Source organism: Equus caballus, chromosome 14 (genome assembly GCF_041296265.1).
Source record: "Equus caballus isolate H_3958 breed thoroughbred chromosome 14, TB-T2T, whole genome shotgun sequence".
NCBI lineage: Eukaryota > Metazoa > Chordata > Mammalia > Perissodactyla > Equidae > Equus > Equus caballus.
Window position 1 is genome coordinate 37746148 of NC_091697.1, and position 21443 is coordinate 37767590.

General features: G+C 40.4%; 1 protein-coding gene across 2 annotated transcripts; it reads left to right on the forward strand.

The window, feature by feature from the left end:
* The first annotated feature begins 3389 nt into the window (after positions 1-3389).
* HAVCR2 (hepatitis A virus cellular receptor 2) lies at positions 3390-20521 on the forward strand. Of its 2 annotated transcripts, XM_005599264.4 has the most exons (7): positions 3390-3645; positions 4643-4981; positions 5850-5933; positions 10173-10213; positions 11679-11805; positions 15502-15538; positions 17396-20521. In XM_005599264.4, exons 1-7 carry the CDS (start codon positions 3591-3593, stop codon positions 17553-17555), a joined length of 843 nt encoding a protein of 280 aa, XP_005599321.1. In that variant the 5' UTR covers positions 3390-3590; the 3' UTR covers positions 17556-20521. The 2 variants fall into 2 exon arrangements, with proteins under 2 accessions (XP_005599321.1, XP_014586038.1); XM_014730552.3 differs by lacking the exon at positions 5850-5933 and having other exon boundaries at positions 3419-3645.
* Positions 20522-21443: the final 922 nt, after the last annotated feature.

Sequence of the window (21443 nt, forward strand, 5' to 3'; positions counted from 1 at the left end):
GAGGAAGGTGGGCACGGATGTTAGCTCAGGGTCAGTCTTCCTCAGCAAAAAGAGGAGGATTGGCAGCAGTTAGCTCAGGGCTAATCTTCCTCAAAAAAAAAAAGAATCATAGGGTGAGCTGGGTCTTTTATGATCATCTTTACAAATAAACTGAGACATGAAGTGTCTATTTCAAGAGGATGATATCTGTTACTGTCACCCAATGTTTTTGTCCAATGGGATCTATGTAGCTTTCATAAAAAATGAGGACATTCTATATGAGCTGAAATGGAGAGATCTTCAGAATAGAATGTTAAGTTAAAAAAGAAAGGTGCAAGCTGATCCCTCTTACCATCTCTAGATGTGGAGGGACCAGACAGTTGTGATGGAATCTGAAGCATGCAGCACCAGCTGTGAAGAATTCTTGCCCAAAAGTCGAACCTGAGTCTAACCAAACCTCACTTATAGGAAGTACAAAGAAAAGAGAAATAATTTAACTGCCGCCACAAGGAAGCAGACACACCCAGAATGTGGAAAATTATACAAAACCGGTTTGTACAACCAGTCCATGGCAGAGGGAAAGGAGGGAAAATTGTCCTAGATTAAAAGAGACTGAGACGTAACAACCCGGTGCGGTGTAGCGAACTTGTTTGGGTCCGGATTTAAACAAAGCTATTGTGAAAGGACATTTTTGAGATAATCAGGGAAATTTGATTATAGACTGAGGAATTAGGTGCTGCTAAAACATCATTATTAATTTTGTCAAGAGTGATAGTGGTATTATGGTTATGTAGCAGAAGGTCCATTTTTTGAAAACAAAATGCAGACTAAAGTCTGTAAGGGTGAAATAACATGATGTCTGGGATTTGTTTTAAAATAAAAGTTTGATATTTTTGGATCTGTGCTTTGGGAACTTGTACTATTCTCTCTGGTTTTGTATATGTCAAAAATTTTTATATAAAATAATAAGTAGAAAATGCAAAGTGCAAAACCACGTATATGATATGATATTTTGTCTAAGAAAGGAGGGAATAAGAATATTTATTTTAGGGGCTGGCCCAGTGGCACAGTGGTTAAGTGCGCACGTTTAGCTTCAGCGGCCCGGGGTTTGCTGGTTCAGATCCTGGGTGTGGACATGGCACTGCATAACAAGCCATGCTGTGGTAGGCATCCCATATATAAAGTAGAGGAAGATGGGCACAGATCTTAACTCAGGGCCAGTCTTCCTCAGCAAAAACAGAGGAGGATTGGCAGCAGTTAGCTCAGGGCTAATCTTCCTTGGAAAAAAAAAAAGAATATTTATTTTATTTCTTGTGTTTGCATTGGGAGGATACACAAGAGACTTATGAAAATGGAAACCTAGAGAGTGGGTGGAGAAATTGGTTGACTTGGAGGAGTGAGAACAAAGCTTCTTAATATATGCTTTTTATATTGCTTAAGTTTTAGCCATTTGGATGTATTACCTAGACAGTTTATTTTTAATAAACAATAAGTAAAAGTTAAATGAACAGGAAAATGTTCAGAAACAGCTCCCTAAACACAGAGAAAAAGAAGGGAGTTGGAGTAGATTTCTTGGCTCCTTTATGTCTAGACTTCAATGAACTAATAAATTGTTCATGTTTTGTAAAGCTGGTCCCAGCGGCAATTCTGGAGATGCACAGAAAACAGAGTAATAACAATAAAAAGCAAAACAAAACAAAAAAACAAAACACAAAATCTGATGGCTGAACCTTTTAAGGGTGTTGCCTGGAGTCATGCTCTTAGTAAATATGACCCCTGACCCCATGTTTAATCCACTCCGCCTTACACTTCAATATGGGCATTTACTGGTTGTTATTAGTTATGTGGGCAGACATGTTAAGGGCAAATATGAAATTCATGGAACGTATATATATAGTTTATAGTGGAAAAAAATCTAGAGCTTAGGGGACTAGAGTTCTCATTTTGAAATTCCCAATCATGCACCTTTGGGCAAATCAGTCTTTTCAGGCCTCAGTTTCCCCATCGATAAAATGAAGAAATTGACTATGGTCTCTTTAGTAAATGCTAGCTCTGAGGTGCTATGGAGGTACACACACTGAACACGCTGGATATTTATGTTAAATGCATTTAATGGCATAAAGGAGAGTGACAAGGAAATTCAGGAAGGAAAGATAGAGGAAGGCCACCATCAGGTTTTCAGAAACTGTTTATGTGAGCTCACTTCCCTTTTGTGAAGAATTGTTGGCTTTTAAGCCAACAGAAGTCACTTTTCCAGCGCTGAGAACTTTTGGGTGTGAGATGTTACCTTTGTGATGGAGAGTGTGGCTGGAATTCAACACTTTCTGACAAATTATGCCTGAAGCTCCTGGGGTAGGAGCAGAGGGGACATCTCGTGTATGTGAGATGAGATAGAATACTGAAGTCCCCTCACTTCTACCCACGGTAGGGCGAAGAAGCATTGCAGAAAGAAATGTCTTTCCTAAGCGAAAGAGTTTGAAAGTTCTAGTCAAAGCCAGAATATTAGAGCAGGGAGCTGTGCCTATACCATCCAACACAAGTTTCTCATTCTGTAAATTTTGTAAGTGAGGAAACTGAGATCCAGCAAGGTCATACGATATAGCCCAATTTATGTTAGAACAAGGCTAGGAATTAGGCTCATGATTGGAGTGGAAAAGGCCCAAAAATGTGAAGATAAGGAACACATCATTCATTATGGTATTCTTCATCTCCTAGTCCACTGCCTGACACATGGTAGGTGCTTCATTAACATTAGTCACATGACTGACCAATTGACTGACTTCTCTGAATGAATGCATGGATGATATGTTCCTACCTTGTGTTCCGTGGAAACTAGCTGGACCCGTACCCTGCCATTTCAAGCAGAGGACTATTTCATCAGAGATATTAGAAGTCTCTCTCTGCTTGCTGAGACACTTTTTTTTTTTTGAGGAAGATTAGCCCTGAGCTAACATCTGCTGCCAATCCTCCTCTTTTTTGCTGAGGAAGACTGGCCTTAGCTAACATCTGTGCCCATCTTCCTCTACTTGATATGTGGGACACCTGCCACAGCATGGCTTGAAAAGCAGTGCCACGTCCGTACCCGGGATCCAAACCGGCGAACTCTGGGCTATTGAAGTGGAACATGTGAACTTAACTGCTGCGCCACCAGGCCGGCCCCTCAGAGAGACTTTTTTTTTTTTTTTAAAGTCTTTTATTAAATATTTCAAACATTTAGAAAAAGTACATACTGGGATAACCGGTCCTAGTTTTGTCACCTGCATGCTCTTGGGCATAGAGAGATACTTTTCTTGACTAATACTTTTCTTCCTCTGAGTATTGCTTCCTCTTTGTTGATACTAGGAGGATAAATGTCAGAGCTCTTGCAGGATGTGTGTGGTGTGACATGACAGAGAACTGGGGTTTCCTTTGATGTGACTGTGGCCTTGGTAGTGTGAATAGAGGAATAACTGACAGTCAGACGCCCTGGTGTGCTGGACTGGCACCCAGGGGAGTGGCCACCACTCCTGTGATTGTGGAACAGAGACGGTTGCAGGAAGTATCCAGTTCAACTGGAGAATTGAAACGGCACCTACACAGAGCCATTCTTTGACTTTTCTTCTTCGGAACACATGTTTTCACATCTTTCCTTTGACTGTGTCCTGCTGTTGCTGCTACTACTTACAAGTAAGTCTGGGCATAGACATTTGCAGTTGGATAGTGCAAGATAAAGATACGAGGATGGACATTGTTTGTAACAGCAAAAGCTTGGAAGTAAACTAAATGTCCACCAGCAGAGTAGTGGGTAAATAAATTGCAATATATCCATGATGCAAACAGTGAAGCTGCTAGACATAATGATATGAAATGTCTCTAAGTCATAATGTCAATTGGAAAAAGCAAGGAGCAGAATAATGCATATGTTAGACTTCTATTTGTGTGTGTGTTGCAGGGGAGTGGGAATACATGAATGCTTCTTAATGCTCAGGCTCTGGGAAGGGCAGCTGGGAAGTGGGAAAGAGCAGGGAGAGAGGAAGTAGACTTTCATACACCTTTTATACTGTTTGAATGTTTTACTATGTATGTATTTTTTTTTTAAAAGGCAATTAATTTTAAACCTCAAAACAGCCATATACTAGCTTCTTATTCAGCCAACGTTTTTATTCATCATGTACCCGGTGCTTTAAAAAAAAGGAGAGAGACATTTATATTAGGATAACGACCCTTTGTTGCTGAACAGACAACTAGCCCAGATGGATGAGCTGTTTTCCTGGCTGACAATGGCCGGTTTTCTCATTGTCTGTTTCCATCAGCCTTGCCCTCCGGTGTTCACTGGCCTGGGCCACAGGTCTCTCCTAGGGCTTCGGTTCTCAAAGTGAGGTTCCTAGACCAGCCATGTAAACAACTCCCAAGAGCTTGTTAGAAATACAAATTCGTAGGCCGCACCCCAGACCTATTGAATCAGGAACTCCAGCAGGTGAGGCCGGCCATCTGCATTTTAACAGGGCTTCCGGGTAATTCGGATGCCCCTCATGTCTGAGAATCATTGTCATTGTGAATTATCCTCCAACAGGATAGCAGCAGTGGTTTCGTTTTTATTCTACGAGGCATTATTGGCAGTTTTCCTGAAATGGACCAATCTCACTCATTGCCTGCGTCGTGCTCTCCTTCCTTCTTTCTTCAGGGTCTTTGGAAGGGGAATACACAGCCAAGGTGGGTCAGAATGCACATCTGCCCTGCCACTACTCTCCAGCCCCCTCTGAGGATCTCGTGCCTGTGTGCTGGGGCCGGGGACCCTGTCCTGTGTTTGAATGTCATGGTCTAGTGGTCAGCACTGATGGAAAGAACTTGAAATACCAGATATCCAGCAGATATCGGCTGACGGGGCATTTATACAAAGGAGACGTGTCCTTGACCATAGAGAATGTGACTTTAGCTGACAGTGGGACCTATTGCTGCCGGATCCAATTCCCAGGCCTAATGAACGATAAAAAAACAAACCTGGAGTTGGTCATCAAACCAGGTGAGTGAACCTTTGTATGCCTTCTTTATGAACAAGATCCACCTGCAAATCATGTTAAATACACTGATTGCCCTCACCTCTGACCTCCCCGATTACAGCGTGGGTCCCTAAGACCTAAAGTTTAACAGGCCCTGTCAGTGATGCCCAGCCACGTTTAATTCCCTCCGTCTGTTTTGAAACTCATAGATAGGATCTAGAGAATGGGAGCAAAGGCCTGGATCAGTTGTTCGAGATGCTGGCCACTCATTAGAATCACCTGGGTTGCTTTTTAACACCTATAGATGCTTGGGCCCCACCCACGAATCAGAGAGATCAGCGTCTCTGGAGGCAGAGCCTGAGCACCAGGATTTTACAAAGTTTCCTCCAGGTGATTCTTGCCCACGTGCAGCCAAAATTGAGAATCACTGGACTGTGTGTGTGTGAGGGGAGCATGTGCTTGTGTGTTTGAAGATTTATAGAGCGTGTACTTTGTGGTGAATGGAGCTGAGTTCAAACCCAAATCTGCCTCTTACTATCTGCGTAATCTTGGGTAAGTTATATTTAAATGCTGTGACCTCTTCCTCTATAAAATATGATAACACCCATCATATAGGTCATTGGAAGGATTTTAGCAGAAGTTTTATGAAAAGCATTTAGTGCGGCCTTTTGTGGCCGCTAGTTCTATTATTAACAACGAGACCGTGACAATGATGACTGTAACGTCCTTCTCAAAATGTATAAGAAACATTTTAAGTGTGTGATACACTCTCAGCCAGCCCCAGCGAGGTTGGAAAGTTAAGCATGTGTTTCTCTTTCTGTGCCATGCTCCCCCTCTGATTCCCCGAAACAAACGCTCTGCTCTCGTCCTCACGTTGGTTTCTGACATTAGCCAAGGTCACCACTGCTCCCAGTCCATGGAGACATTTCACTACAGCCTTTCCAAGGATGCTCACCACCAAGGGACGTGGCTCAGGTAATTACACATGGGGTGTAGGAGGAAGCCTTTGGCCAGTTTCTGAGTTCAGAGGGTTTTGAGTAAGTTTAGGAGTGGAGGCATGAATGTTTCTGTGCAGCTGAAATAGTGTTTGAGGGGAGGGAGGAGTTGGAGACAAACCTATGCAGGGGAAAAAGGAGCCCCAGGCTAGGATTCTGGATTAGTCACGACTAACCCTGTGGCCTGGGCCAAAGCTTTTCACTTCTCTGGATCTCACCTTCCTCTTCTGTCCAAGGAGTAGGTTCAGAGACTTTTGGATTTCATGACCCAGTAAAATTCCCAACCCCCCAAAAAGAATATTGGTGATCCACATATTTTGCCAAATAAGAGAAGACAAATTTCTATCTACTCTTACCAACACTGCACCAAAAAAGGGACAGTCTTTTAAATTAAGTAGGTTTAATTTAATGGAAAACTCATTACAGAATCATTATTTTCTGATTTACTCCCAGACTGGTGGTGTTTTGTCGTGAATTGGCTCCAGTCCATGTTTGGGGTTGGTTTAGGTGATTTGTAGGATCCCTTCTAACTGGAATAAAGCCCATCAGCTTCCTCAGATTCCGACCTCAGAAGGAGCAGCTAAATTCTTTAATTAATTCAGCAAGGACTTTTCCACGCTGCTCTGGAAGAGAAGATAGCGCCAGAAGGGCAGACATCAGATCACACTGATCAGGGAGGTTAATCTTAACTATTTCCTCTAAGAGTCCTAACCTCTCTGGAGCTCAAGCTTTTGTTCCATAAAATGAGGTTAATAATAGTTAAGTCCCATTTCCTAATCTCATAAACCTCTTATTTATGTAAATAAGAAAATGCGTCTAAAGTGCTAAGCCTAGTGTCTAATCATAGTACGTATTCAACGCATGTTAGTTATTGTTATTAATATTATCAGTAAGATCCGGAAGCAGAATGAGATTGTGGTTAGGTTCTTCAGTAAGAGGTAGAATGGGTGTTAATGTCAGCTCTTCATACTGGCTTTATGAACTCTGTAAAGTTGCTCAAACTCTATGAGGCTCAGTTTCCTCACCTCTACAACGAGGGTAATTCCAGTGCCTACTTCATAAGATTGTTGTAAAGGTTGAATGTGATGATGTATGTAAAGTGCTCAGCATAGCACCTGGCCCACAGGAAGTGCCCACACATTAGTTATTATTATAGTTATTAACTTCAGCTCTCTAAAGGTTCAATCTTTGGTTGTTCTTTAGCGATTGGTAGCCAACAGCTCTTACGCAATTAGTGAGGAAATTAAATATGAGGGGGACAGATGATCATCCTCATTGTGGGCTAATCGAGTCATACCAGATGTTTATTGTATGCCATTGTTATGTTTTAAAGAATCCTACAAACGTAGACCCAGAAGGGACCTCAGGGATCATTTAGTCCCACTTTCCGATCCTGTGCCCCAAGGCTCTTTACAACATCACCAAGTGGTCATTCACTGCCCACACACCTTCCTGGATGGGGAGTTCACTTCCTCCCAAGGCAGTGCGTTTCCTTAGAATTGCCTACACTACGAGCAGAAGTCTCCTTCCCTTTAGCTTTTACTTGTTAGGCCATTCCCTCTAGGACAACAAAAATGTAGCCATTTCTTGCATCAGGGGGTATAGACACAGTACCTATAGTCTCTGAGCTTTTCAGAGGCCCGAGAAAATATTTAAACAAACAAAAAATAGCTCCAAATAGGAAAATAAAATGAAAAATTGAAATTGATGAATATTTAATGGCATTTCTTTTTTTTTTTAAAGATTTTATTTTTCCTTGTTCTCCCCAAAGCCCCCGATACATAGTTGTATATTTTTAGTTGTGGGTCCTCCTAGTTGTGGCATGTGGGATGCCATCTCAGCATGGCTTGATGAGCGGTGCCATGTCCGCACCCAGGAGCAGAATGAGCAAAACCCTGGGCCGCCGAAGTGGAGAGTGCGAACTTAACCACTTGGCCACAGGCTGGCCCTAATGGCATTTCTGTAGTATGTAACATTATGTCAATTAGTTACCTGCCAGTCAACTCATCTGTAGTTATACCTATCTTTTCTTGAATGTGGAATGTGGGTACATTTGGTATGTTTGCTATAAAGTGGAGTGGAGCCTTAACAAGTAAGAGTCCCAAGGATTCTGGAAGTTCCTAAATCCAACTTGAACACAGAACAAATGCGATCTCTCTTCCACCTGAAGGAGGTAGGACCGGGTCATGGGTGAGTCCTCAGCTCTGAAGGTAAACTTGGTTTGAATTTCAGCTTTGCCAATTAATAACTGTGTGATCTTGGGCAAAGTACCTCTCTGAGACTCAGTTTCCTCATCTGAAAAACGCGAAAATAATAGTACCTACCTACCATGGTGGAGATTAAAAGAGATTGTACATGTAAAGTGCTAAACACCATCTCTGGTACATAGTACTTGCTGGATGGTAACGATTGAATTTTTATACTTATAAGACCATCACTTCCACCCCCACTGTTGCCTCTACCCCAGCCAAGTCTTGAGTTCTTTAGGGAAAATATTGCAAATTCCTCCAGCTGTCCCATTCATCTTTGTTGATGGCTATCTATGTGAAAATAAGCCACAATAACCCAGCAGTGGTCTATTTTATTGATTATTTTCACTGTAAAATGAAGCAAAAAAAAAAAGCCGTCAGACAAGAAAAAGTCATCATCATTTAGACCAAGAAAAATAATTACAGGGAAGCAGAAACTGGGTTTGAATTAGAAAATCTCATGTGTCGTTAAGATTCATGTTTACTTAGCCATTCCACCAATGTGGTTTTTATACTTTAAATTCCTCTTTAAAAAAAAAAAAAATTTAGGCAGAGACTAACCTTTACTATGTTTAATTAAGTATGCTTTTAATACTATAAAAGCATAGTCTATGAAAACAGCAGTTATTCAAACCCTTTACACACAAGGGTTTTACATTCAAAGGTTTAGACTTTTAGGTTTCCAGAAAGTGATCATGACATTTAAGAAGTTTCAGGGACCGGCCCTGTGGCTGAGTGGTTAAGTTTCAGTGCGCCCAGGGTTTTGCCTGTTAGGATCCTCGGCGCCGACATGGCACCACTCATCAAGCCATGCTGAGGCGGCATCCCATATGCCACAACTAGAAGGACCCACAACTAAAAATATACAACTGTGTGCCAGGGGGCTTTGGGGAGAAAAAGGAAAAATAAAATCTTAAAAAAAAAAAAATAATTTTCAGAGTCTCTGACTCAGCCAGAAAAATGAGTATGCATGCTTAGTTTTTCCAAAGCCGATGACCTCATATTGATTTTCTAGAATGCAGTGTCCATGAGGTCAGGGCCTGTACCACCTGATCACTGCTCTGTCCCCCGTGCCTGGCATAGAGTAGGGGTATAGCACAAGTTCATAGAATAATGGATAGGCAGATAAATTAATAAACAAATGAAAAGGAAAGGAGGTGGGCTGGCAGCTGGACGATGTGATGTGCTGAGCAGTAGTGACAATGTTCAGGTGAAGGTTGTTGAAGGCAGCATAGTTGAGTATATGCTTAAAGCCATGTGGACCTAAATTGGAAGGCCATTTTTGTCATTCACTAAGCTGTGGGATCTTGGGTAGATCACTTAACTTACTAATTCTCAGCTCCTTCATCTGTGTGATGGTGCCAGTAGTCCCTATTTTAGGATAGTTGTGTTGAATGCTAAATATTTCATTTAAAGAGTTCAGCACAATGCCCGTTCATGGTAAATTGTAACTATAGTTGTTATTATATTCATTTTTAGGCAACCAAATACTCTATCAAAATAAATTATTTTTAAGTTTAATAATAATTTTTTATAAAAATAAATAATTTTTAATATTTGCATAAATGTTAAACTTTTTCAAGAAAATTAACCTTTGTTATCTTTTGAAGTCTAATTAGAATATAATGCCTGCCTGAGTGTTATCACTGTTGTTGGAATTTTGTAGACCCCATTAGGGCCCTGTGGACATAACAAACCACATATTCAACACAGGGCTTCCTGGCAGAAGTCTCCATTTCACAGAGATTAAGTAGCTGGGTTCATTATCTAGATGAGAAAAACGTGGGCATCCTAAAGTTGATTTGTAAGTGTTCAGTAAATTTTCTTGGGCTCCCAATTAATTATTGTAAAGGTTATGGGAGCAGAATTAATTTCAGATAGGATTATAGGCATCTTTAACATTTTTTTTAACTCAGATAAAATAAAATGTTCCTAACTCTTCTATTGGCTGTTTTTCCTCTTTGTCGCAGAGACACAGACATTGGAGACCCTCCATGACAAAAATCTAACAGTAAGTAACTGTGTGTGTGTGTATGAACTAACATTGTGTTCAACTTAGAGAAAAGAAAGCGTGGCTTTAGCCTTCCTTCTTGCCCACTCCTTCCTTGGTCTCCCTTAGCTTCAGATTCCTTGGCTGTAACATGCTGCTGATGACAATTCTAACCGCAAAGGCCTGTTGTATGGAAGGAATGAGGTGATGCATGTAAGATGCCTGGCACATAGTAAGTGCTGGAAAACCAAAAAGAAGTAGCATTAGCATTTTGTCCCTCTTATCAAATTTCACGACTCTATACCACTGGGGAGGATTTGAAGACCCTCCATCTCCCCAGAATGTTTCTTCTTGCTTCCATTGCAACCCTAATGAGAGAGATTATTTGTTTGTTTAAATTTATTTATGTATGCCAGGAGACTGGTCAGGAATATTCTAATCCAAGAATTTATATGTGTAACTATCAGCAAAGCAGTATTACAATTAACAACAATTTTAGTGTCCCCTACCTTCTCAGAGTAAAAGAGAAAATCACTAGAAAGCAACCTTACAGCAGTGACTTAAAAATTCTTTGAGGACGTATCCAGGAGTCCACAGTCACTTGACTCAATCTCTTTTGTGTGTTCACAACTGAGGCTCAGCATTTTGTGTTTGTCCCTCCCATCTTTGCGATCAAGGACGGCCTTTAAGTACCTCTGTGTGCCCACAGTGCTTAATGCACAATGCCTCACACACAGCACTCCTGCAGTAAATGTTTATTGAAGGAATGGAAGATTAATTTCCTTGACTTCCTTGTTTTAAAAGTGTTTACTCTTATTGTTTAAAGGGGGAACATGGACTGAAATTTTAGAAGCAGAAGGACTTTCTGTGTGACTCTCAGTTTTTAAAACATCAACTTAATTAGAGCAATAGCAATAATAGCTACCACTGATGGAACATCTATCATGTACCAGGCCCTGTGCCAAGCATTTTATATTTTTTCTCACGTAATTTTCTCAGTAACTCTACAAGATGACTCAGCTCTTGGCGACAGCGCTGGGATTTGAACTCACAACTGTCTGGTTACAAAGTCCTGGCTTTTAAATCACTGTCTTTCTGTGGAAATAGGAGTTTCATTGCAAGACACCAAATTTAGACCCCTCTGAAACTCCTTGGGAAGAACAAGGGATCGTGAATGAACAGGACTCAACTCTCAAGCCCATTTTTGTTTGAGGAGTAGGGGAGCCCATTTCTAAGAGCTCCTTCTCCACCCACAGCAGAGGACGGACGGCACATGTTATTTCCTTGCTAACTCCAAAGATTAAGCTAATCCCTTTCTTTGGGTGATTTGAGGCTTGTCTAGAAGGGGACAGATCAAGGGTGGTTTCAAGGTCCCTGCAATGCTGTGATCCTATGAAAGGGATAGTCTGAGGCACAAGTCATGAGATTCGCTGAGTGCACAACCGATTTCTGGCTGTTGGCTGCAATTCTGTTTGTGTTTCCATAGCAAATATCCACATTGGATAATGAGTTACAAGACTCTGGCGCGACCACCAGAATAGGCGTCTACATCGGAGCAGGGGTCTCTGCTGGGCTGGCTCTGGCTCTTATCTTTGGTGCTTTAATTCTCATATGTAAGTCATCTAATGTTGCTTCTCTCTCCCTCTGACAACAAACTGCTAATATAGGAACCAACATAATCCTAGATAGAAATATAAATTTACATTTGTGCCTAAAGGTCATTAGAATAAATAGCCTTTAGATCTTTCAAACCCTAACAACAATAATAGCTAATTTTTATTCAGTGCTTACCATGGAACAGGCAGGCATTGTGCTAAATGTTTTATTTACATTTTCTCATCCTCACCATCTTATAAGGTAGGTAGTATTGTTATCCCCATTTTACAGCAGAGGAGAGTAAAGTTTAGAGAGAGTAAACCACCTCCCAAGGTTTCAGATTCAGTAAGTGGCAAAGCTAGAATTCAAATCCAGGCGGGCTGATTCCCATACCTGTTCTTTTATCTTTTGTTAAGTAAACAAAACTGTTTAATTCATGAACACCTCCAGGTTTATTAGGAAGCACGACGAAGAAAATCACGTCTGTGCATTTGTCCGTCTTGTTTCTCAGGTGTAGGTCTTTCGAGAAGGGCTGCAAGTCCTTTTAACACTGGTTCATGGCCAGGATTGCAGCATTTGTATTTCCCTCCATCGTGAAACTCAATACATTCTTTTTTTTTTTTCCGCAGTTACTTATCTTTATTTTTAAAAAAGTTATTAATGTATGATTTATATACAATAAACTGCATATTTAAAGTGTGTTCAACTTGATGAATTTCAATAGATGATTACACCTGGGAAACCATCACCACAGTCAAGACCCAAACACTTCCATCGCCCCAAAGGCCTCACACACTTTTCTAATTGTGATATATTCTCTTCTCTTTGAGGGCAGAGGCCAAGGTCTTACACCCCAGGGCTTCGTGCATTCTGGCAGCTTTTCTCACTAATACACAAGCATGGAGTTCCTGGAGGGTGGCCAACTGTCCTAGATTTGCCCAGGACTGAAGGGGGTTCCTAGGATGTGGGACTTCCAATATTAAAATGGGACAGTCCAGGGAAAACTGGGATGAGTTGGTCACCCTAACTGTGTAGCTTGAAGCTACTGAGGGCTTTACAGGCACTAAATCCTCGTAACTACCCTATGAGAGAGGTATTAATACTATTCTAGTTTACCAAATGGAGAACCAGCGTGCTGGAAGGTTAAGTAACTTACCCAAAGTCACACAGTTAATTGATTTGTATAGGGTTTGAAACCAGGGTTGTCCTATTCCTCACCATTAAGTTGTTCTGCCATTATCAGTAGATGAATTGTTCGGAGAAAGAAACTACCCCACCCACACTTACTTGATTTACACAGAGGTAGCAGTGGAGTTTGTGAATTGATCACCCGAATGTTAAGTCTACGGGTTGATAAGGAGCAATGATAACACTCACTATCTTTTTGAGTTCTGCCAAGGCCTGGATACTAGGGATCATTCTAGTTTGTTTAAAGGGGTTTGAAAGGAGGGTAATGAGGAATTAGAAAAGTCTGATGCTTTGCACACACATATTACTCCAAAAAATATGGCTACTTAGAAGAACAGATGGGAAAGTCCTGTTTGATTTATAATCTTTTTCTTAGAAGCTGCTGGAGAAAATCTTATAACCAAGGTGACAGGTTTTTAAGTCATGACATCAAAGCCATAAAGTGGCACTCAATAATGGCCAGCAATCCTATATCTTTCTAGGGCACTCTCTGAGATGAGCTTCCATACCTCACTGCTACTCACACCTCCCTCCTGTCTCATTCAGCTGATGAAGTATCAAAAGCCTGTTCCATCTCCTTTGCCTTAGCCTAGACTTCAGTCCTCCTTTTATCCCTTTCTCCAGAATCATCTCTCCCTTTCTATTTATGCTTTTTTTTTTTGAGGAAGATTAGCCCTGAACTAACATCTGCTGCCAATCCTCCTCTTTTTGCTGAGGAAGACTGGCCCTGAGCTAACATCCGTGCCCATCTTCCTCCACTTTATATGTGGGACGCCTACCACAGCATGGCTTGCCAAGCAGTGCTATGTCCGCACCCAGGATCTGAACTGGTGAACCCTGGGCCACTGAAGCGGAACATGTGCACTTAACTGCTGCGCCACCGTGCCGGCCCCCTATTTATGCTATTTTTAATAGCATAAAAATATGTTCTAGTTCACACATTCCTTTCCAGCTACTCTCATATCTCTGCTCTCCTTCACAGCCATATTTCTCAAATGAATTGTCCCTACTTCTCACCCCCCTGAATTCTTCAACCCACCATGTAACTTCTACCCCTGAAGCACCATGGAAATAGTTTTAATCAAGCTCACCAATGACCTCCATTTTGCTAAATCCAATAGACATCTCTGTCTTCATTGTAGTCAATCTTTCAGCAGTATTTAAGCAAGTTACTCTCACTCATTCTGGAAAGTATTCCTTCTCTTCACCTCTGAAACATCACTCTCCTACTTCATTGGCCATTCCTTTTCAGTCACTTTGTTATTTCCACTTCTTTGGTTTGACTTTTAGATGTTGGGATTCCTTAGGGCTGGCCCTTTTCCTCTCTATACACCCTCTAGGTGATGACCTATATTCCCATAGACTTAAATGTCATCCTTAATTTCTCTCTCCAACTCTCAGAGTATTGGTACTGATTTCCAACTGTCCAAATGCTATCTCCACTTATATATCTCCCACATTTAACATGTCCAGAATGGAGCTCTAGATGCTATGTTCCACCTTCCCAGAACCCAACCTCTCCCTCTCTGATCTTCCCCATCATAGAATTTCACCACCATCCATCTGGTTGCTTAGGCCAGAAAGCCAGAAGACATTCCTGAATCTTCTTTTTCCTCACTCCCAACTCACAATCTAGCTTCAATTCTTACAGAGTCTTTCTCAAAAATATATCTAAAATCCATTCATTATTCTGCATCTCTCTCAGTCACCACCTTACTCTGAGGCATCATCATCTCTACTTATCTCCTTATTTTTTATAACCTCTTTTAATCCATTCTCTGCATAGCAGCCAGAGGGATCTTAAAAACCCAATCATATCATATTTCTACCTTTCAATTATTTCTTACGGGTCTTAGAATAAAATCCAAACTCTTGAATGTTACTTAAAAGGTCCTATAGGATCTTGCCCCAGCCTGCCTCTCAGATCTTATCTCGGCCACTCTCTTATTCCAGCCATGATTTCAGTTTCAGGCACTCATCACCATCTTTACCAGGGGTTCTCTCTACCTGGAATGTTCCCCTTGTCTCTTTACTTGCCTGAGTCATTCTCTTCTTTCAGAACTGAGCTTAAAAGTCATCTCTTCTGAGAATTCTTTCCTGACCACGCTCTCTATTATCTGTTCCAGTGCACTCTTGGTTTTCTTTATAGTGCATCATAATTTGAAATTATTTTATTTTCCTGTTTACTGTTCTTTCTTTCTTTTTTTCTTAAATGCCTCCCTCACTAGAACATAAGCTTCATGAAGTCAGGGCTCATAATTCACATTTGTTTCCCCAGTGCTTAGCATACTGCCACATAGTAGGTGCTCTATATATTTTTTGAATGTGAAAAATGCATCTTTGTTACTTTCTAGCATGGTTCATGTAATAAACCAAGACACACACTGGTAGTTTGACTCAATTCAGTATAAGAGGAGACCAGATTTCCCTAAACAATCCTTGCCTCCAGCGAGCCCATTTTATTTCTTATCTCATTTATTTTATGAAAGCATTTTTAACTGACTTCTCTTCCCCCTTTTACCTAGGGTATTCTCATAGCAAAGAGAAGTTACAGAATTCAAGGTAAGAATGATGGGTGGGGTAGGGGAAGGCGGGACTCTTGGAGACTCCTACTCTACTATGGCTTTGATCTTTGCTCTAGAAGTCGTGCCCTGGGACTTTGGGATATAAACTTACACTTCCTTTTTGCTGTAGGCCTAGATTTATGGAATGCAAATTCAACACATTGCTCTGTTTACCGCCTGATCCTTCTAGTTTCCTTAGTCCTAAAATTACAGATATAGAATTTATCTCCCCATTGATAGGAAATGTTTATTTATTTCTGAATTAAGGATTTTTTCGATGAACTAACCCTTCAGTTGATTGAGCACCTACTACATCCAGGCTCTGGGCTGGCCATTGGGTTACAGAAGTGAACAAGAAACCCAGAGTCTACTGTCAGGGCTTTTACAGCTCAATCCATGTGTTCTTAACTCTGATTGCCTATTAGAATGACCTAGAGCATTTAAACATACTGTTGGCAACCCCAAAGCAACTATATCAGAATCTTTGGGGATGAGACCTAAGCATAGGTATTTTTCTAAAAGCTTTCCAGGTGATCCTTGCAAACAGGGATGAAAACTACTGATCTATTATATCTCGGTCTTAGTCTCCATTCCTAACTATATATATATATATACACACACATGCACCCATTCCAAATACACATAGCTTACATAATCTTTACTAGATTTTAGTGACATTTGGTACATAAGTACAATACAAAGTATTTTAAGAAAAAAATGACTCTGTCCATTGGGTACTATCTAAATCAGTAATAATTTTAGACTAAGTGTAGACAGTGTAATTATGAAGAAGAAATAGCCTGCAGTAAAAAAGTCAAATAAGGACAAATAAAATATTTAATTATCAATGGTTTCAGATCATCTGTGCCAGTATTCTTTATTAGAGCTGAAATCTGAAATGTGATAATATCCATAGGTAACATTTACACGCATGAATTCTTTAATTTCACAAATTATTTGTGAAATTATTTGATTGCTATTCATCTCTGCCTATAATTAGCCTCCATAGAAAACTAGGAACTTGTCTGCACATCAATAACTGTATCCCTTAGCATAGCACTTGATACTTAGTAGGCGCTTAATAAATATTTTATGATTGAATGAATAAATACTCCTTTACAGTGGCCCTGTGAGATAGAGCACTTTTCATTCCCATTTTGTAGACGAGGACCCTGAGACACAAAGTTTACTGATATGCAACCTCTATGGGATTTCTGTGTTTTGTTCACTTCTGTACTCTTGCTACATAGAACAGTGTGTAACACGCTAAGAATGTCTTGAATGAATGAATGAAAAAACCAACCCAACTTACCCAAGGTCAGATGGCTGGTAAGCGACAGAGACAGAATTCAAACTCAAGTCTGATCGGATCTATCACATATTCTTTGTTTTTTCTTTTCAAAATTGTTCAAGCCCACAAAAGAATTGAAATAACAGCACAAGGAACAATAGAACCCTTCACCTAAACACGTGATTTAATGTTTTGACATGTTTGCTTTATCTGCTTCTTTATTTATGTAATACATGATTTTTTTCTGAACCATTTGTAAGGATGATTCAGACATCTTGACACTTCACTTAAACACTTCTCTCTGTACTTCCTTAGAATAGGGATGTTCTCTTAGATAACACATGCCATTTTTATACCTAAGAAAATTAGGGTTAATTCAGATTTCCTCAATTGTTCCCCAGTTATTCTATTGCTGTTTTATGGGGTTTCTTCCTCCAGCCAGGACCCGATCAAAGATCATGTACTGCATTTGGTTGCCATCTTTTCAGTAAAGCTTATTCTCTTAACTCTATTCTATGTTGCCTGGGAAGTGCTAAACTCAACTGCAACATTTTATTTCCACAGCCTTGTCACTTTGGCCAACCTCCCTCCCTTGGGATTAGAAAATGCAGGAGCAGAAGGGATGCGCTCAGAGGAAAACATCTATACCATTGAGGAGAACATATATGAAATGGAGGATCCATATGAGTATTACTGCTCTGTTAACAGTGAGCAACAATCCTGACAACGTCTGGGTTGTCACCTTTCAATGCTGTCAGATCCAACTACTTCATTTTTGAGCTTGGTATTCTTTGAAAACTGTGAAATGTGTCAGCTGACCGGTTTTAGAGGCTCTGTCCATGGCCACCAAGCAGAGTTTTTCCATTTTCTGAAGATAATTAGCTCACTTGGGGATTGAACTGTGACCTGCACTCTACTTATGCCCATCACTTCTGTATTCCAGCCAATGGCGCTACCCAACTCAGAGAGTGCTAATCAAGGCATTAGAGATCTAATGGGCTTTTATACAAAGGAGGAATTTTTAATATGGGAGCTCTGAAATTCCGGGAAATTCCATCTTATCATGTGTCCATGAAGTTCCCAAAAATATAGGTCAAATTATGTGCTGAGATATATGTGCATGTCTTTTTTGGCACAGAAAGTCTAAAGGAGTCACTTATTTTCAAAGAAATCTGTGACCCATAAAAGGTTAAGAAACTACTGGAGTAGGAAGATGATCTTGGAAGTTCCCTCTGAGTCTCAAGGTTTATGCTTCTTTGAATGTTGATTCTCCAACAGTAAGTGCCACGGCACAGCTCTGCTTTGCCATTTGAGAAGACTGCCCAGCAAGAACTGTGTTGTGGCAGGCGTTCCCGAGAAAAAGGAAGTGCACTTGGTGTGTTTTGCCAAGTTTTGCTTGTGGTGCACTCAGAGTGAAATATCTCTGACCAACTTCTCCATTCATGGAAAGGACTGGATCTGTGTTTTTCACAGAAGAAGAAGCAGTGACTGGGACGTAAATTCCGTTTCCTGGTGGGAAGAAGACAAAGGACTCCAGCAATCTGTGTTTGTCGGGGTCGGGTCCCTTACGGAAAGACAGTGTTCCTAAGGTTCAATTCCAAGATGGTGGCGACTAGGTCTGCTTTGCTTATTTTTTGCCTTCCCAGTGCCTGGCACAGCTCTGACACATAATAGAAATTTACTAAATATCTTTGGAGTGAAAAAAATTAAATAAGCAGAAAGGTAGCTTTCTAGAAAGACTTTTCCACTGGAAGCTTAGACAGATCTCTGTAACTTCTCTTCTTGGAGAAATCACAAATACCCTTACGCTCCCATATGTGCTCTTATCTAGGCCGAAGTGGCCTTTGTTTCTCAGCCTCATCTCCCAGCTCAGACCCTTGGAAGTCTGTTACTCTCTTGCCTGTTTCTCCCTTTCTGCCCAACCCTCAGCAGCACATGAAGAATCAATCAACAATACAACCTGTTGCTGCCTGAAAACTGCTTGTCCCCAGGTGGTGACTAAAGTGCTACTGTGCCACATGCAGAAGATCGTGGTCACCAAAGATGCAGGCAGCCTGTTTGTTTGTTTCTAGATGTCTTCCTGGCAGTCTTGTTGTGTGCATTATAGTGTTTGGGCTGCATCTACACAGTTTTGGGAAGCACTGGCTTTCTAGAAGTTGATATGTAAGGGAGATCATTTTGCAAAGTTATAGGCGGTTGCTCTTATACATGCTGAAAAATTAATCGTGTAAGTGTTTTAAAGTAACGAAATTCTAGGGGAGGGACTTAGAACATATTTGGACCAAATCAGGGGTTCCCCCTGAAAGAGATTCTTATTACAAAAATCTTTATACAAGGGTTAATATACAAGAATGATCATTGCAACGGTGTTTGTAAGAGACTCCTTCCATCAATGGGGGAATAATTGATTATTATGGTGTGTCAAGACACTGGTGCAGTTAAAAAGAATACGTGGTTTCATCATTGAGCTATTTTGCTAATTCAAGAAATATTTATTAAGTGCTTACTATCTGCCGGGTACTCTGGTGCTGAGATCATAGAGACCAAATAGACACATCCCTGACCCCGTACAACTTCTAGTTGATCTGACAGGAAGGAGGACTCATTCCCTTCATTCATTCAGTGAACATTTACGGGCACCTACTTCGTGCCAGACGCTATTCTAGTCCCTGGAAATATAACAGTGAAAGAAGCAGACACAATCCCTACTTTCACAGAGCTTAGGTTACCTGTCAGAGGGAAATACTATATTGCTAAGTCAAAAGAAAAAAACAGTTCTAAAATAGTGTATATAGTCGGTGCTAATTTTTTTTTCTTTAAAAAATCTGGAAGAATATACCCAAATTAATATGGTTAGCCCGTAAGGGCAAATGGTCAATAGACAGATTTTTCCTTTTTCCTTTTATGTGCTTCTGTAATGGTTTGAATTATTTTCTCCATTTTCTTTTGTAATAAAAAAGTTAGAGTTAAGCATGATGACAATGTTTTCCTGTCAGCCCTCCCTCCTCATCACAGAAAGAAATGAAGAAATGAATATGTTAAGTTCAAGGTCATGGCCAACAGTAGGGTGTGGCAGCAAGCCAGGACTAGAACCCTGGTTTCAATTATTTGGAGTGGGGACTCAGTTGGGAAGTGGCAAAGAAAAGGGGGATAGCTGGAACATTTGGTTGGAGGGTTCTCAAGCTTGACAAGGGCTCAGATTTTGGCCAGTTTTCAGAGGAAACTTGTACAAAGGAGCAGTATGAGTCAAAAATGTTAGTTTCAAGCTTCTAGATCCTCTTTTTCTCAGTCATATTGACTGCAATGATTAAGGTCATTCCAAGTCACTCATTGACTGGTAGCAGTGATTTCTTTTGTGAATTCTTATTCAAATTCCTTCTGCTTATGGTTGTGTCTCACTTTTTCCAGAGAAGGCAGTGATATCTATTTTTTAAATGGTTATTTATGCTACTCACGTGTGGTGGTGGTGGTGGTGGTGGTGGGACATCTGTTTAAATATGCATATTATTTTAATATAATTGTTTTGTGGGTGGGTCACCTTTGGAAAATATTTCACTATAGCTTTATAGTCTACATGAAAACCTGCTTCATGATAAGTTGATTTACTGTTCTTTATAATTTCTACATTTTGTATTTGTACTTACTCATTTTAAACCTAGTTCATGTAAAACAAATATTTTATATTCCAAAGCAGTGTTTATCTTCTCTTTGTCAGCTCTGAAATGTCCATATATCTATATCTAATCTGTTTTCAATATTTTTATCCACAATGTTACTTGCCACTACTACTCAATTGCACACTGAATTTAGTTCTTGTTCAGAAGCACTTAAGTAAAAAGTGACAACTATGTAATGGTAGGTGAAGGTTGTTTCACACGGTTTTGCTATACCAGTGATATAGATTTTTGATTCATTTGTTTATCCCAAAGTTCACCACTAAAGCTTAAAAAAATCTCTTGACCTTAGCATTGGCTAAATCTGAGGGTTGAAGTAAGGATCCAAGGGCGAGGGAGCTTTAAAGTCTGCCAGCTGCCCAGGCCTCAGCGAAGTCCTCCGAGCAACGTGCCTTTCCTTAACTCTCCCAGCAACCCCTCTACTCCAGCAAAAACTCCTCTTACATAAGCAGCAGCCAAACAGCTTCTAATCACCATGAGAGAAATAAGTTATCTGAAATGATGAAATTTCAGGTAAAAATTAAGAAATACTGCATTTAGTTATCTGGATGCCTTATTTCAAGAAAATGTGTGGTCTTCCTTCTGCTTCTAGAACAAACCAAGTTCTTTCTGGCTCCAGCGCCTTTTCAATGGACTCGTTTCCCTCCGTTTGGAATACTTCCCTCAGACTGTTTGCAGAGCTGTCTCTTTCTCATCTTTGTGTTTCTTGCTTAAATATTATCAGAGCTTTCTCTGACTACCCTATCCAAAGTACCAACCTCCCCATCTCTAGTCCACTTTATTTCCTACGTGGTTTACTCAAATCTGAAATTCTCTTATTTGTTTACATTTTTGGTGGTTTGTCTCCCCTGATCATCAACTAGAAAGTAAACTCTATCGTTCATCTTAAGCCCCAGGGAGCCAGTATAATGCTTGATTTGTAATGGATACTGAATAAG